The 15,753-nt window shown below is 49.2% G+C and overlaps 1 protein-coding gene across 2 annotated transcripts in view; it reads left to right on the top strand.

Annotated features, from left to right (window-relative positions):
* The first annotated feature begins 819 nt into the window (after positions 1-819).
* The window catches only part of POGLUT2 (protein O-glucosyltransferase 2), a 181,386-nt gene continuing 166,452 nt past the window's right edge, over positions 820-15,753 (top strand). For both annotated transcript variants that reach the window (XM_063953206.1, XM_063953205.1), the window contains exon 1: positions 820-1,131. In XM_063953206.1, coding sequence (XP_063809276.1) covers positions 959-1,131 — 173 coding nt within the window. In that variant the 5' untranslated portion in view covers positions 820-958. The remainder of the gene's footprint in view (positions 1,132-15,753) is intronic.

The raw sequence follows: 15,753 nt of genomic DNA, 5'->3' as shown, positions 1-15,753 counted from the left end.
TGAAGCTGGGCTGGAAGCAGGTAATGTTGTAGCTGGAAACAGATGAATCCACAATGTTGTAGCTGGAAACAGATGAATCCCCCCCCCCCCCCCCCCCCCCCCCCCCCTTTTAATGCCCAAGCCCTTGTTGGGCAGGTAAAATACAATTGAACTTTGTGTAAGGGAGACACTTTTTTAATTATACAATGCTAACGTAGTGATCTAATTTAATTTAATAGTTTTAATATAACATTCTGAATAAGCAGCTGGAGCATGAATAAGAAGCTGGAGCATGAATAAGACGCTAACTTCAGACTTCCCTTGCCTTGTTCCACTTAAAACGTATACAATAGCCTGCACATGATAAAGAAAATAAAAGTAACAAAGAAGTAAAAAATAAATAAGGTACCACACAACAGCACAACCAAGAATTGCAACAGGTCTTTTAATGATCAGCATGAAAAACACTGTTACATTTTATATAAATACATATATAGTACATTAACATTTTCTCCTGTGAAGCAGCAATCCCGGCCAGACGAGGGTTACACCGAAAGAGAAGAACCAGCCTGGCAATGTAGCCAATCACATTGCACTTTGCAGAGCAGCTGAGGGGGAGGATCAGGCTGCTGCCAGTCTGGGTTTCAGACATTAAAGTGGATGTCTGGGATTCTTTTTTCTGCAAGTATCCCAGGACGCCTCTCTCCGTGAGCTAATGACACAGCTAGCACACTGATACAATATATGTGCCTGGGCAGGAATGCCATGTAATGTAACAGACTGACATGAATCATTTTGTCCAGCATCCCGGGGTGTCCCTCCCATATCCTCTGTAGACTCTCAGGCATCTGGAACACAGACAGTAGTTCCTACTTTATTGGCACCTATAAGAGACTCAGCCTACTCCTGCTCTAGACAAGTAAACATCCAATGATTGAGCTTTGCTCTAGGTTCTGGCTGCCTAGAGGGAGTCTTGTCAATGTTTTGGCTGCTCTTGCTAGTGGCAGCTATAGCAGCCCCTGTGAGCTGCACTGAAAGTACCCCATGTGTGAGCTCAGAGCTCAGCCGAGTATGGGGTCCTGGGCTCCGGGGAGAGGTTGTGCTTCCTGCTCGCTATTTCTACATCCAGGCTGTGGACACCCAAGGAAACAAGTGAGTACTTTGTAATAAATTAATTTCATATGTATTCAACATAAATAAGTGGAACATAAAGTAAAATAACTTACCATCAGATAGCATTTGTGAAAATAGGGATTAGGTGAAAACCGGACCGGACCAAATTCCGGAATGCCGGACCGGATCAGCTCCCTGCAGCGACCTCTGCCGCTGGGGAGCTGTGAAAGCGCGTCCCCGTCCGGGGGGCGGGTCCGCGGACGGGCTGTCAGTGGGGAGGGAGAAATCCCTGCCGGCTCCCGCACGAAGCTGCTGCACTGCTAGGAGGCTGTCAGCCCTGCACAGTGGCGCTGTCTGTGCGCTGCTGTCACACAGGGGAACCGCTGTGCAGGGCTGACAGCCTCCCACCTACCCCGCTGGTACTACACTCGGGCAGAGGGATGGAGGGGGGAGAACGGACATAGCTGCTGGTGCTGCAGCTCATCTATTTCACACACTGGCTGCATAGGGAGGTTTTTTTTTTCTTTTTTAGAGCAGTATAAATATATAAATAAATAAATAAATAATAATAAATGACCACTTGCCCATTGTTTTTGTTGGGAGGGTAGGGGGTGTGACCACGCCGCCTTTATAAAAAAATATAATTAAAACTAATATTTATGAGCAGCGCCACATGCAGTGGTGCCAAGAGGCGGGTAATCAGGTATTAATTACCCTGTCCCAGGCTGCTGGAGGGGCCCGACAGGGGATTCTAAAACTAATATTTATGAGCAGCGCCACATGCAGTGGTACCAAGAGGCGGGTAATCAGGTATTAATTACCCTTTCCAAGGCTGCTGGAGGGGCCCGACAGGGGAGTCCACATCCCCCTTCCCAAATATACTTACGCTTGGCGGTACTGGGCAGCGTCCTGTAGTGCACATGCGTCATGTTCCCAGATGTCACTGGGCAGATGGCGCCGTCGGCCGAAGAGGAGGGACCTGCTTCCGATTAAGCAACCTGGCCCCTTTGCATAAATTGCACACAATTAATACTTTAATTAATCATATCTTTCAGAGGTGTAGATACGCACCCAATTTAGGCCACACCGCATTACATTACTGGGGCCCAGCATGGCTTTCCACGCCCCTGTGGGGTGGGGCGCCGTTATATCCATTCCGGTTGGTAGAATTGGGTGCAGAACACCCAGACAAACTTATATGCTATTGGTGCCGAAATAGGACATCCTTAGATATCAGTACCAGGTCCCGGAATGGGGGGCAGACCATCTTAGATACCTGTTCCGGGTTCCAGAACAGGATGCATACCACCTTAAATAGCTGTTTCATGTGCCGGAATTGTGTGCAGGACACCCAGACAACCTTAGATAGCCTTTCAGGGAGCCAGAATAGGGCGCAGACCACCTTAGATACCTGTTCCGGGTGCCGGAACAGGGCTCAAACCATCTTAGACAACCGGTCCGGATGCCGGAACAGGAGGCAGACCACCTTAGATAGCTGTTTCAGGTACCGGAATGGTGTGCGAGACACCCAGACAACCTTAGATAGCTGTTCAGGGTGCCGGAATAGGGCGCAGAACACCTTAGATACCTGTTCCGGGTGCCGGAACAGGGCTCAAACCAACTTAGACAACCGGTCCGGGTGCCGGAACAGGATGCAGACCATCTTAGATAGCGGTTTCAGGTGCCGGAATGGTGTGCAGGACACCCAGACAACCTTAGATAGCTGTTCCGGGTGCCGGAAAAGGGCGCAGACCACCTTAGATACCTGTTCTGGGTGCCGGAACAGGGCTCAAACCATCTTAGACAACTGGTCCGGGTGCCGGAACAGGATGCAGACCATCTTAGATAGCGGTTTCATGTGCCGGAATGGTGTACAGAACACCCAGACAACCTTAGATACCTGTTCAGGGTGCCGGAATAGGGCGCAGACCACCTTAGATACCTGTTCCGGGTGCCAAAACAGGGCTCAAACCATCTTAGACAACCGGTCCGGGTGCCGGAACAGGATGCAGATCATCTTAGATAGCGGTTTCATGTGCCGGAATGGTGTACAGAACACCCAGACAACCTTAGATAGCTGTTCAGGGTGCCGGAATAGGGCGCAGAACACCTTAGATACCTGTTCCGGGTGCCGGAACAGGGCTCAAACCATCTTAGACAACCGGTCCGGGTGCCGGAACAGGATGCAGACCATCTTAGATAGCGGTTTCATGTGCCGGAATGGTGTACAGAACACCCAGACAACCTTAGATACCTGTTCCGGGTGCCGGAAAAGGGCGCAGACCACCTTAGATACCTGTTCCGGGTGCCGAAACAGGGCTCAAACCATCTTAGACAACCGGTCCGGGTGCCGGAACAGTATGCAGACCATTTTAGATAGCGGTTTCAGGTGCCGGAATGGTGTACAGAACACCCAGACAACCTTAGACAGCTGTTCAGGGTGCCTTGAAAGGCCGCAGACCACCTTAGATACCTGTTCCGGGTGCCAAAACAGGGCTCAAACCATCTTAGACAACCGGTCCGGGTGCCGGAACAGGATGCAGACCATCTTAGATAGCGGTTTCATGTGCCGGAATGGTGTACAGAACACCCAGACAACCTTAGATAGCTGTTCAGGGTGCCGGAATAGGGCGCAGAACACCTTAGATACCTGTTCCGGGTGCCGGAACAGGGCTCAAACCATCTTAGACAACCGGTCCGGGTGCCGGAACAGGATGCAGACCATCTTAGATAGCGGTTTCATGTGCCGGAATGGTGTACAGAACACCCAGACAACCTTAGATACCTGTTCCGGGTGCCGGAAAAGGGCGCAGACCACCTTAGATACCTGTTCCGGGTGCCGAAACAGGGCTCAAACCATATTAGACAACCGGTCCGGGTGCCGGAACAGTATGCAGACCATCTTAGATAGCGGTTTCAGGTGCCGGAATGGTGTACAGAACACCCAGACAACCTTAGATACCTGTTCCGGGTGCCGGAAAAGGGCGCAGACCACCTTAGATACCTGTTCCGGGTGCCGAAACAGGGCTCAAACCATCTTAGACAACCGGTCCGGGTGCCGGAACAGGATGCAGACCATCTTATATAGCGGTTTCAGGTGCCGGAATGGTGTGCAGGACACCCAGACAACCTTAGATAGCTGTTCCGGGTGCCGGAAAAGGGCGCAGACCACCTTAGATACCTGTTCTGGGTGCCGAAACAGGGCTCAAACCATCTTAGACAACCGGTCCGGGTGCCGGAACAGGATGCAGACCATCTTAGATAGCAGTTTCATGTGCCGGAATGGTGTGCAGGACACCCAGACAACCTTAGATACCTGTTCCGGGTGCCAGAAAAGGGCGCAGACCACCTTAGATACCTGTTCCGGGTGCCGAAACAGGGCTCAAGCCATCTTAGACAACCGGTCCGGGTGCCGGAACAATAGGCGGACCATTTTAGATAGCTGTTTCATGTGCCGGAATGGTGTGCAGGACACCAAGACAACCTTAGATAGCTGTTCCGGTTGCCGGAATAGGGCGCAGACCACCTTAGATACCTGTTCCGGGTGCCGGAACAGGGCTCAAACCATCTTAGACAACCGGTCCGGGTGCCGGAACAGTAGGCGGACCATTTTAGATAGCTGTTTCATGTGCCGGAATGGTGTGCAGGACACCAAGACAACCTTAAATAGCTGTTCCGGTTGCCGGAATAGGGCGCAGACCACCTTAGATACCTGTTCTGGGTGCCGGAACAGGGCTCAAACCATCTTAGACAACCGGTCCGGGTGCCGGAACAGGATGCAGACCATCTTAGATAGCGGTTTCATGTGCCGGAATGGTGTGCAGGACACCCAGACAACCTTAGATAGCTGTTCAGGGTGCCTTAAAAGGCCGCAGACCACCTTAGATACCTGTTCCGGGTGCCGGAACAGGGCTCAAACCATCTTAGACAACCGGTCCGGGTGCCGGAACAGGATGCAGACCATCTTAGATAGCGGTTTCATGTGCCGGAATGGTGTGCAGGACACCCAGACAACCTTAGATAGCTGTTCAGGGTGCCTTAAAAGGCCGCAGACCACCTTAGATACCTGTTCCGGGTGCCGGAACAGGGCTCAAACCATCTTAGACAACCGGTCCGGATGCCGGAACAGGATGCAGACCACATTAGATTGCTGTTTCATGTGCTGGAATGGTGTGCAGGGCACCCAGACAACCTTAGATAGCTGTTCAGGGTGCCAGAATAGGGGGCAGACCACCATAGATTCCTGTTCCAGGTGCCGGAACAGGGCTCAAACCATCTTAGACAACCGGTCCGGGTGCCGGAACAGGATGCAGACCACATTAGATTGCTGTTTCATGTGCCGGAATGGTGTGCAGGGCACCCAGACAACCTTAGATAGCTGTTCAGGGTGCCAGAATAGGGGGCAGACCACCATAGATACCTGTTCCGGGTGCCAGAACAGGGCTCAAACCATCATAGACAAGTGTGTCGGGTGTCGGGTGCCAGAACAGGATGCAGACCACATTAGATTGCTGTTTCATGTTCCGAAATGGTGTGCAGAACACCCAGACACCCTTAGATAGCCATTCCGGGTACCGGAATAGGGTGCAGGCCACCTTAGATAGCTGTTCCGGGTGCCGGAATAGGATGTAGACCACCTTAGATACCCATTCTGGGTTCCGAAACGGGCAGCAGACCACCTTGGATACCTATTCTGGGTACCGTGCTAGTGTGCAGAACACAGAGACATCTTTAGATAGCCTTGTTGGGTGCCAGAATTGGACGCAGACCACCTTAGATAATCGTTCTGGGTGTTGAAACGGGGTGCAAAAACACCCATACATCCTTAGATAGTCAGCACCCCCACAGCTGTGCTTCCGTCGCTGCCCCGCCAGTGCTGTACTATACCGGCTCCTGCTCACACAGTGACAGGCAGCCTGCATTGGCACGCTGCAGTGACTGCAGCATCCTGTACCACCTACGCTCCGCCCCTCCCAATTCCCAATGTCCGCAGTAGGAGAAGAACATAGCGCGGTTGACAAATTGGCAGCCAGGTGGAAGCAGCTGCTCTGGAGGCTGAAGTAAGTATAACACACACAGACACACACACACACACACACACACACACACACACACACACACACAAACCAGGGCTGTCTTAACAGCAGTGTAGGCCCCTGGGCACAGCAATGCGCTGGGGCCCCTACCCATCCTCTAATGGAAGGGGTGCTATCAGCGGCAGCTTTGGTGTCCCGTGGGTGGTAGGGGGTGTTTCAGGACTGATCGCAATACGCAATCCAAACGCAAAAATTACTAAAAGGATGCGGTGCATGCACAGGGCCTGTCCTGCGCCCGCATTTTCTGTGTGCGCCCGCAGAAAATGCAAATGAAGTGTTCGTGGGGCAGGGTGCGGCAACGCTCCTTTTCCAAGGCAGAGACTTAGCTTTGCGGGGGCGTGGCTTGGAATTGGGGGGCATGCCAGCATGAATGGGGTGGACATGACAGGGGCATGATCGGGGCGGCTGCGTGACATCACACCCAGCCACCGCAATCAAAAAGATGGAGGCAGGCCCCCTGCAGTGTGATCGCAATTTCTGCTTGGAAAAGGGGGGTGGTGGAACCTGAACCAGGCCCTATATTCCACTCTGCATGTAGGACCTGGAGCAGTAATTTCTGCTGGGAGGGCAGCTTGCTTGACTGCAGATATCTCAAGTTCCTGGAAATAGATTTTTTTTAGCTTTGAATGAGATTTTAAAAAGTAGTTATCCCCCCCCACCCCCCTTCCTCCTTCAGGAGGTGCTGGGGACATGGGGATCAGAGTTCAGGAGCCAGAGCAATCCACCAACGAAAATATACAAATATATTATAATATATATTAGGCATGTGGAGCTGGAGCCTGCTGCTGGAAGGCTGATATCTCTGGATCTGGGTATGGTAGAGACAAGCTGCCAGAGTCAACCAAAAGGGGAGAATCCCATCTTTTGGGGTACACTGTCAGAAAAACTCAAAGTCAAACAGAACCTGAGATATCTGGCTAGGAGAATCAATTAATAAGCTTGGATGGAGACCACTGCTTTGAAGTCAGATATCTCAGTTTCCCCAGGGCCAATTTTAAAAATCTGTTACCCCCTGGAAAGAGGGGGCCATCAGCTATCAGCCTAGCTCCCTTATACACCTGGTGCAATGTGCAAAAGGAAAGGGGGCTCTAGCTGGTGCAATGTGTAAAAGGGGGCTCTACCTGGTGCAATGTGTAACAGTAATGGGGGCTCTTCCTGGCGCAGTGTGTAAAAGGGAGCTGTACTTGGTGCAGTGTGTAAGAGGGGCTCTACCTGGCAATGTATAAGGGGACTGTAACATAGTAACATAGTTAATGAGGTTGAAAAGATGCCCATCGGCTTCAACCTGTATTCTGTATTAAGCCGAGTTTATTATAATGTCCCTGCTGAAGTAATGTTTTATGTCTAGTTAACAACTATAAATCATGTTAATCCCAGATTATCAAAGTTGATAGTTTAAATTCTATAACCTTGGATATCTTTTTCAGTCAGAAATTTACTGCATTTACAGATTCCGCCATTACCACCTCCCTGGCAGGGAATTCCAAATCCTTATTGCCCTAACAGTGAAGAACCCTTTCCTCCGCTGCGTACGGAATTTTCTCTCCTCTATCCTCAGCGAGTGACCTCGTGTCCTATACAAAGTTTTTTTTTTTTAATAAGCAATTCCTCTGATAACTCTTTGTAATTTCCCTTTACATATTTGAAGATATTAATAATGTCTCCTCTTAGATGCCTCTTTTCCAGTGTATACATATTCAACCTAGTAAGCCTTTCCTCGTAATCCAGTCCCTCTAGCCTTTTAATCAATTTAGTAGCACGCCTTTAAACCCTTTCGAGTTCACAGATATCTTTTTTATAATGTGGTGCCCAAAACTGAACACAATATTCCAGGTGCGGACGTACCAATGATTTGTACAGCGGCAGGATTACATCCTCGTCCCTTGTCTCAATGCCCCGTTTTATGCACGCTAGCACCTTACTTGCCTTCTTTGCTGCACTTTGACATTGTATACGGTTATTAAGCCTATTTCTCTTACGTTCTAGAGCAGGCCTGGCTAACCTGTGGCTCTCCAGATGTTGTGAAACTAAACATCCCAGCATAACCTGCCACAGTTTTAGCATTCCCTAATAGCAAAACTTTGGCAAGGCATGATGGGACTTGTAGTTTTACAACAGCTGGAGAGCCACAGGTTGGCCAGGCCTGTCCTAGAGGATGCTGGGGTTCCATTTAGTACCATGGGGTATAGACGGGTCCTTTGGGAGCCACTGGCACTTTAAGAGTTTAATAGTGTGGGCTGGCCCCTCCCTCTATGCCCCTCCTACCAGACTCCGTATAGAAACTGTGCCCGAGGAGACGGACAACTTCGAGAGAAGGAATTACACAGATAGTGGCGAGATTCACAGCAGCTCACACATACAAGGCAAACCAAGCTAACCAACTTGAAAACTCAAAAAAACAAACAAAAAAAAAAAACAATAGGAAGCGCTGTCACCAAAAGTATCAAATTTAATAAAAGTTGTTTTTACATTATTCACAATAACACACACAATATTATAAAACCAACTCTCCTGGGAGTTTTAAACCATTCTGCTGACTCAGTGCTACAGATACAATGTTACTTTAGATTTTATACAGTAACTTTTTAGTGTCCACGCTAGGAGGCTCTCTTTGATACACTGTATCAATATCACCCTAGCAAAGTCTCTTAAATTCCGGGCCACACAGTCAGGCGAGCTGTGACAAGAGTAGCATGCTTTAATTCATTGTATAACTGAACAGAACACTGTGGCATAATTGATCACAAATCATCTAAAATGTGCATCCTACAATTGTTATAAAAATCAAGGGCATTAGTGAGCTCATTCATTTAATTAGCCCACGCGTGGAGCCTGCATATTTTAGAGACTTCTCTGAGGATCTTACTAAAGATCAATTCAATATTGATACAGTGTATCAAAGAGAGCCTCCTAGCGTGGACACTAAAAAGTTACTGTATAAAATCTAAAGTAACATTGTATCTGTAGCATTGAGTCAGTAGAATGGTTTAAAACTACCAGGAGAGTTGGTTTTATAATATTGTGTGAGTTATTATGAATAATGTAAAAACAACTTTTATTAAATTTGATACTTTTGGTGACAGCGCTTCCTATTGTTTTTTTGTTTGTATATCCATTTTTATTTGAGGTTCAGCACCCCAAATTGTGAAGCTGCAGTCACTATTAAAGTGTTTTTATAGGTGTCTAACAGTCAGTATACTAGCGCCCACTGTCTATATTGGAGCTTGAAAACTCAGCAACATCTGAACAACATTACTTAACCAAGTAACAACACAGTACTTAACCAAGAACAAAACAGTACTGAAACAAATAGCTACTGCAGGATAACGAAGCACTGGGCGGGCGCCCAGCATCCTCTACGGACTACGAGAAAAGGATTTACCAGTAGGCGATTAAAATCCTATTTTCTTTTACGTCCTAGAGGATGCTGGGGTCCACATTAGTACCATGGGGATGTACCAAAGCTCACAGAACGGGAGGGAGAGCGCGGAGGCTCCTGCAGAACAGATTGACCAAACTGTAGGTCCTCAGATGCCAAAGTATCGAACTTGTAGAACTTAGCAAACGTGTTCGACCCTGACCAAGTAGCCACTTGGCAAAGTTGAAAAGCCGAGACACCCCAGGCAGCCACCCAGGGAGAACCCACCTTACGAGTAGAGTGTGCCTGAAAGGATTTTGGATACTGCAATCCTGCCGAAGAATATGCATGCTGGATAGTGAACCTGATCCAGCGAGAGATCGTCTGCTTAGAAGCAGGACACACAATTTTCTTGGGATCATACAGGACAAACAGAGAGTCCGACTTTCTGTGACGAGCAGTCCTCTTCACATAGATCTTCAGAGCCCTTACAACATCTAATGACTTTGATGGATTTGAGGAGCCAGTAGCAACTGGCACCACAATAGGTTGGTTGATATGAAAATCTGACACAACTTTTGGAAGGAACTGCTGATGTGTCATGAGTTCAGCTCTATATTCATGGAAGATTAAGTAGGGTCTTTTACAAGACAAAGCCCCCAATTCCGACACACGCCTAGCTGAAATTAAGGCCAACAGGGTGACAACCTTCCATGTGAGAAACTTGACCTCATCCTCCTTTAAAGGTTTGAACCAATCCAGGAACTGCAACACCACGTTAAGATCCCAGGGTGCCGTAGGAGGCACAAAGGGAGGCTGGATGTGCAGAACCCCTTTCAAGAATGTCTGAATCTCAGGTAGGGAAGCCAGTTGTTTCTGGAAGAAAACGGATAAGGCCGAAATCTGGACTTTTATGGATCCCAAACGCAGACCCATATCCACACCTGCTTGCAGGAAGAGGAGAAACTGTCCAAGTTGAAACTCCACCATAGGAAACTTCTTGAATTCACACCAAGACACGTACTTTTTCCAAAGTCGATGGTAATGTTTAGACGTTACTCCATTCCTAGCCTGTATCAGGGTAGGAATAACATTGTTCGGAATACCCCTCCATGCCATCAAACATAGTCGTTGTAAGTGTTGATAAGCGAACGTCCCCTGTTGAAGAAGGTCCTCGTGAAGAGGAAGACGTCTCGGATCTTCCAGTAGTAATTCCAGAAGATCCGCGTACCAAGCCCTTCTTAGCCAGTCCGGAGCAATGAGGATCACCTGAACTCTTGTTCTTTTTATTAGTTTGAGAATCCTTGGGATGAGTGGAAGTGGAGGGAACACATACACCGACTGGAACACCCACAGAGTTACCAGAACATCCACCGCCACTGCTTGTGGGTCGCGTGACCTGTAACAGTACCTCCAAAGCTTCTTGTTGAGGCGAGAGGCCATCATGTATACTTGAGGTATGCCCCATTGGCTTGTTACCTCTGCGAACACCTCTGGGTGGATTCCCCATTCTCCTGAATGGAGATCGCGTTTGCTGGGGGAGTCTGCCTCCCAGTTGTCCACTCCTGGAATGAAGATCGCCGACAACGCCACCGCGTGTCTTTCTGCCCAGATGAGGAATTTTGTTATCTCTAACATTGCAGCTCTGCCCTTCGATCCGCCCTGCCTGTTTATGTAGGACACTGCTGTGACATTGTCCGACTGAACCTGAATGGCTTGAGCTTGCAGAAGATATGCCACTTGTAGAAGGCCATTGTAAATGGCCCTTAGTTCCAGAACATTTATTGGAAGGAGAGATTCCTGACTGGACCACTTTCCTTGGAAGTTTTCCACCTGAGTGACTGCTCCCCAACCTCTGCGACTTGCATCCATGGTTAGAAGGATCCAGTTCTGAATCCCGAATCTGCGGCCCTCGAGCAGGTGAGAAGTTTGGAGCCACCAGAGGAGTGAAATTCTGGCTTTCGGCTATAGGCGTATCCGCTGGTGCATGTGAAGATGCGATCCCAACCACTTGTCCAGGAGATCCAGCTGGAAGGACTGTGCATTGAATCTGCCATACTGTAGAGCCTCGTAGGAGGCTACCACCTTTCACAGAAGGTGAATGCACTGATTAACCGACACCCAGGCTGGCTTCAAGACATCCCAGACCATTGATTGGATCACCAACGCTTTCTCTACTGGTAGAAACACCCTCTGCACCTCCGTGTCAAGGATCATCCCCAGGAAGGGTAGTCTCCTTGTTGGTTCTAAATGTGACTTTGGAAGATTTAGGATCCACCCATGATCCAGGAGTAGTTGAATTGAGAGAACAATACTCTGCAACAGCCTTTCCCTGGAAGATGCCTTTATCAGTAGATCGTCCAGGTATGGAATAATGTTTACTCCCTGCTTGCGGAGGAGGAGGAGCATCATCTCTGCAATGACCTTTGTGAACACTCTCGGTGCTGTGGAGAGGACGAATGGCAGGGCCTGGAACTGGTAGTGACAGTCCTGTATCGCAAACCTTAGATAGTCCTGGTGAGGCGGCCAGATCGGAATGTGAAGGTTCGCATCCTTGATATCCAGGGATACCAGGAATTCCCCCTCCTCCAGACCTGAGACCACCACTCTCAGAGACTCCATCTTGAACTTGATCACTTGTAAGTATGGGTTCAATGACTTTAGGTTCAACATTGGCCTTACCAAACCATCCGGCAGTGCCGTAACTAGGCATTTTAGCGGTGTGTGCAAGAAACGACAGTGGCGCCCCCCCCCCATGTAAGATAGGGGCAGTGCGCGCCGTATGCGTGCGAAAAATGTATAGGGGCATAGCTTCATGGGGAAGGGGCGTGGCCACAAAATAATAGCAATTCATACTACGGTGCACAGTAGTCTACATTATTCAAATTACGCTGCACAGTAGCGCCACTACACCTGGTAGAGCCCCTTTTATACATTACAGCAGACAGCATCCCCCTTTTTACACATTACAGCACACAGCGTCCCCTTTTTTAACATTACGGTAGACAGCGTCCCCTTTTTTACACATTACAGCACACAGCGTCCCCTTTTTTAACATTACGGTAGACAGCGTCCCCTTTTTACACATTACAGCAGACAGCGTCCCCGTTTTTACACATTACGGCAGACGGTGTCCCCCTTTATACACATTGCGGCAGCCAGTCCCCCTTTTTACACATTGCGGCAGCCAGTCCCCTTTTTACACATTATGGCAGACGGTGTCCTCCTAAAAGAGAGAGAGAGAGATACTTACCATCTCCCCGCTGACAGGCTCCTCGTGCAGCTTCCTCGGTGCAGGCAGGTGAGAAGGAGGAGGAGGGAGGGGGAGCAGGGAGCCGCAGCAGCGCTATTTCATTGGTAGTAAGCGCCGCTGCAGCATCCCCCTCTCCTTCCGTATTGGCTGCCCGGCGCTGCTGTGGATGCTGGGATGGAGGAACCGCATCCCAGCATCCACAGCAACGCCGGGCAGCCAATACGGAAGGAGAGTGGGGTGCTGCAGCGGCGCTTACTACGAATGAAATAGCGCTGCTGCGGCTCCCTGCTCCCCCTCCCTCCTCCTCCTTCTCTGCTGCCCGGTGCTGTAGCTGTCCTCCACAGCGCGGCCACGGCGCAGACTTCAGAGGCATGTAATGAGTCAATTTGACTCATTACATGCAGCTGGCCATGCGCCCTCAGGGCAACTGCGCTGTGTGCCAAGCCCACTTGGCACACAGAACAGAACAGTTAGTTAATAGAACAGTTAGTACTGTTATCACACTCCACCCTGGTACCGTGAGGCATTGGAGTTATGTGGAGGGCAGCGCTCCCTGTCAGCGTTCTGTGTAATCTGCAGGGAGAAAATGGCGCTGTTGAATGCTGGATCCACTCTGAGGGGAAGCCCCGCGCCCTGACCTGGTGCGTGGCTTCCCGCACTTATTATTTAAACTGGCTTCAGGATTTTATATGTGAACAGTGGGATTAGCCCCTGTAAATGCTATGACCAGTGTAGGGTTAACCTGCTGACTGGGGACTCCCCTCCAGCATCTACATGCAGAGATGTTGCTGAGCCATACCGGAGCACAGCCCCTCAGAGCTGTGCTCCAACCCTTGTGCCACCATACCCGCCGGCGACCCACTAACCGTGATGCTGGCACCATACTCACTACTCTTCTATCTTCTGGCTTTGTTAGGGGGTGGCGGCCGTGCTGTGGGAGTAAGCAGTTGCCTCATGGGCTTGTGATCATCACCTTCAGGAGCTCAGTGTCCTGTCAGCGCAGATAGAGAACCATTAACTCTCTATTAAGTTGGTTCCTACTCCCCCCTTAAGTCCCACGAAGCAGAAACTAAGTCCCACAAACTAAGAAATCTCCTAGGAGCTACCCTAGCTGTGACCGGCTCCTCCAGGCACATTTTCTAAACTGCGTCTGGTATGAGGGGCATAGAGGGAGGGGCCAGCCCACACTATTAAACTCTTAAAGTGCCAGTGGCTCCTAGTGGACCCATCTATACCCCATGGAACTAAATTGGACCCCAGCATCCTCTAGGACGTAAGAGAAATCGGGATGCCAGCATGGGTATTCTGAACGCTGGCATATCATACTGGATCCCAGAATCACAACTATACATTTTGGTGCCAGAAATAAAATTGGTGCCCCCCACAAAGGTGCGCTGTAAAAATATAGGGGCATGGCTTCAGGGGGAAGTGGCATGGTCTCAAAATAATACAAATTCATATAATGCCGCACAGTAGTCTCCATTATTCAAATTACGCCACACAGTCATCCCACTTATACACATTGTACCAGGGAGAGCCTTCATATACTCTACACCAGGTAGAGCCCCTTTTACACATTATGCCAGGTACAGTTCCCTTATACAATGACAGGTAGAGCCCTCTTACACACTGTACCAAGTAGAGCTCCCTTTTACACACTGCACCAGGAAGAGCCCCCATTCCTTTTACACATTGCACCAGTTAGAGCCCCCTTTTACACATTGCACCAGATAGAGCCCACTTTCCTTTTACACATTGCACCAGGTGTATAAGGGCCCTAGTCTGATAGCTGATGGTCCCCTCTTTCCAGGGGTACCAGATTTTTTAGAATCTGCCCTGGGGAAACAGAGAGATCTGACTTCAAAGCTGTGGTCCACATCCAAGCTTATTCATTGCTTTTCCCAGCCAGATATCTCGGGTTCTGTCTGACTTTGAGTTTTTCTGACGGTGTACCCGAAAAGCTGTGGCTTTCCACCCATGTGGTGGACACTGGCAGCTTGTCTCTACTATGCCCAGACCAAGAGATATCAGCCTTCTAACAGCTGGCTCCAGCTCCACACGCCTAATATATATTATAATATATTTGTATATATTCATTGGTGGATTGCTCTGGCTCCTGAACTCTGATGCCCAGGTACCCAGCACCTCCTGAAGGGGGAGAATCTCTAGTTTTTTTTATCCCATTCAAAGCTAAGAATTCTATTTCCAGGAACTTGAGATATCTGCAGTTAAGCAAGCTCCCCTCCCACCAGAAAATGATGAATATTATGCCCACTCCACTATCCACCCATCCGCTACATATTAAACACACCCTACCACCCTGGAAGTCATGTACCAGGGCCCCTTCATTCAGCACAATGTCCCCGCCCCTTCTGTGCAGTAGAAGAGTAATTAGCAGAAATCATTGCTCCAGGTCCTGCATGCTGAGCAGAACATAGGGCCTGGTTCAGGTTCCACCCCCCACCCCTTTATCAAGCAAAAATTGCGATCGCACCACAATTTCTGCTTGATCGCTAAAATTAAGAAAGACTCCTGCCGGTGCAGCCTGGCTGCGCCTGCAGCGGTCCAGCCTCCGTCTCTTTGATCATGGCGGCTGCGTGTGACGTAAGGCACAGAGCCGGCCCTAGGTATAGGCAAACTAGACAAATGCATAGGGCATTTGGTATGCCTAGGGGCACAAGCAGCTTCTGCTGATTAAAATGATATGCATCATGCCTATATTCTGTGTGTGACTGCAGCTGTATCTGCATACAATATGCTACATTACAGTGTATTCCTGGAAATCAGTGTAACGTAGCATTTCATATGCAGATACAGCCACAGTCGCACACAGACTATAGGCATGCAGCATATAATTTTAATCAGCAGAAGCTGCTTGTGCATCCTAGCCACATAGTAATGCAAATAATATGCATTTTCATCAAAACAAGGCATCCGACGTTAGCAGAGCTGGC

Source organism: Pseudophryne corroboree, chromosome 2, assembly GCF_028390025.1.
Source record: "Pseudophryne corroboree isolate aPseCor3 chromosome 2, aPseCor3.hap2, whole genome shotgun sequence".
Taxonomy (NCBI): Eukaryota; Metazoa; Chordata; class Amphibia; order Anura; family Myobatrachidae; genus Pseudophryne; species Pseudophryne corroboree.
This window is presented reverse-complemented; position numbering and strand designations above follow the sequence as displayed.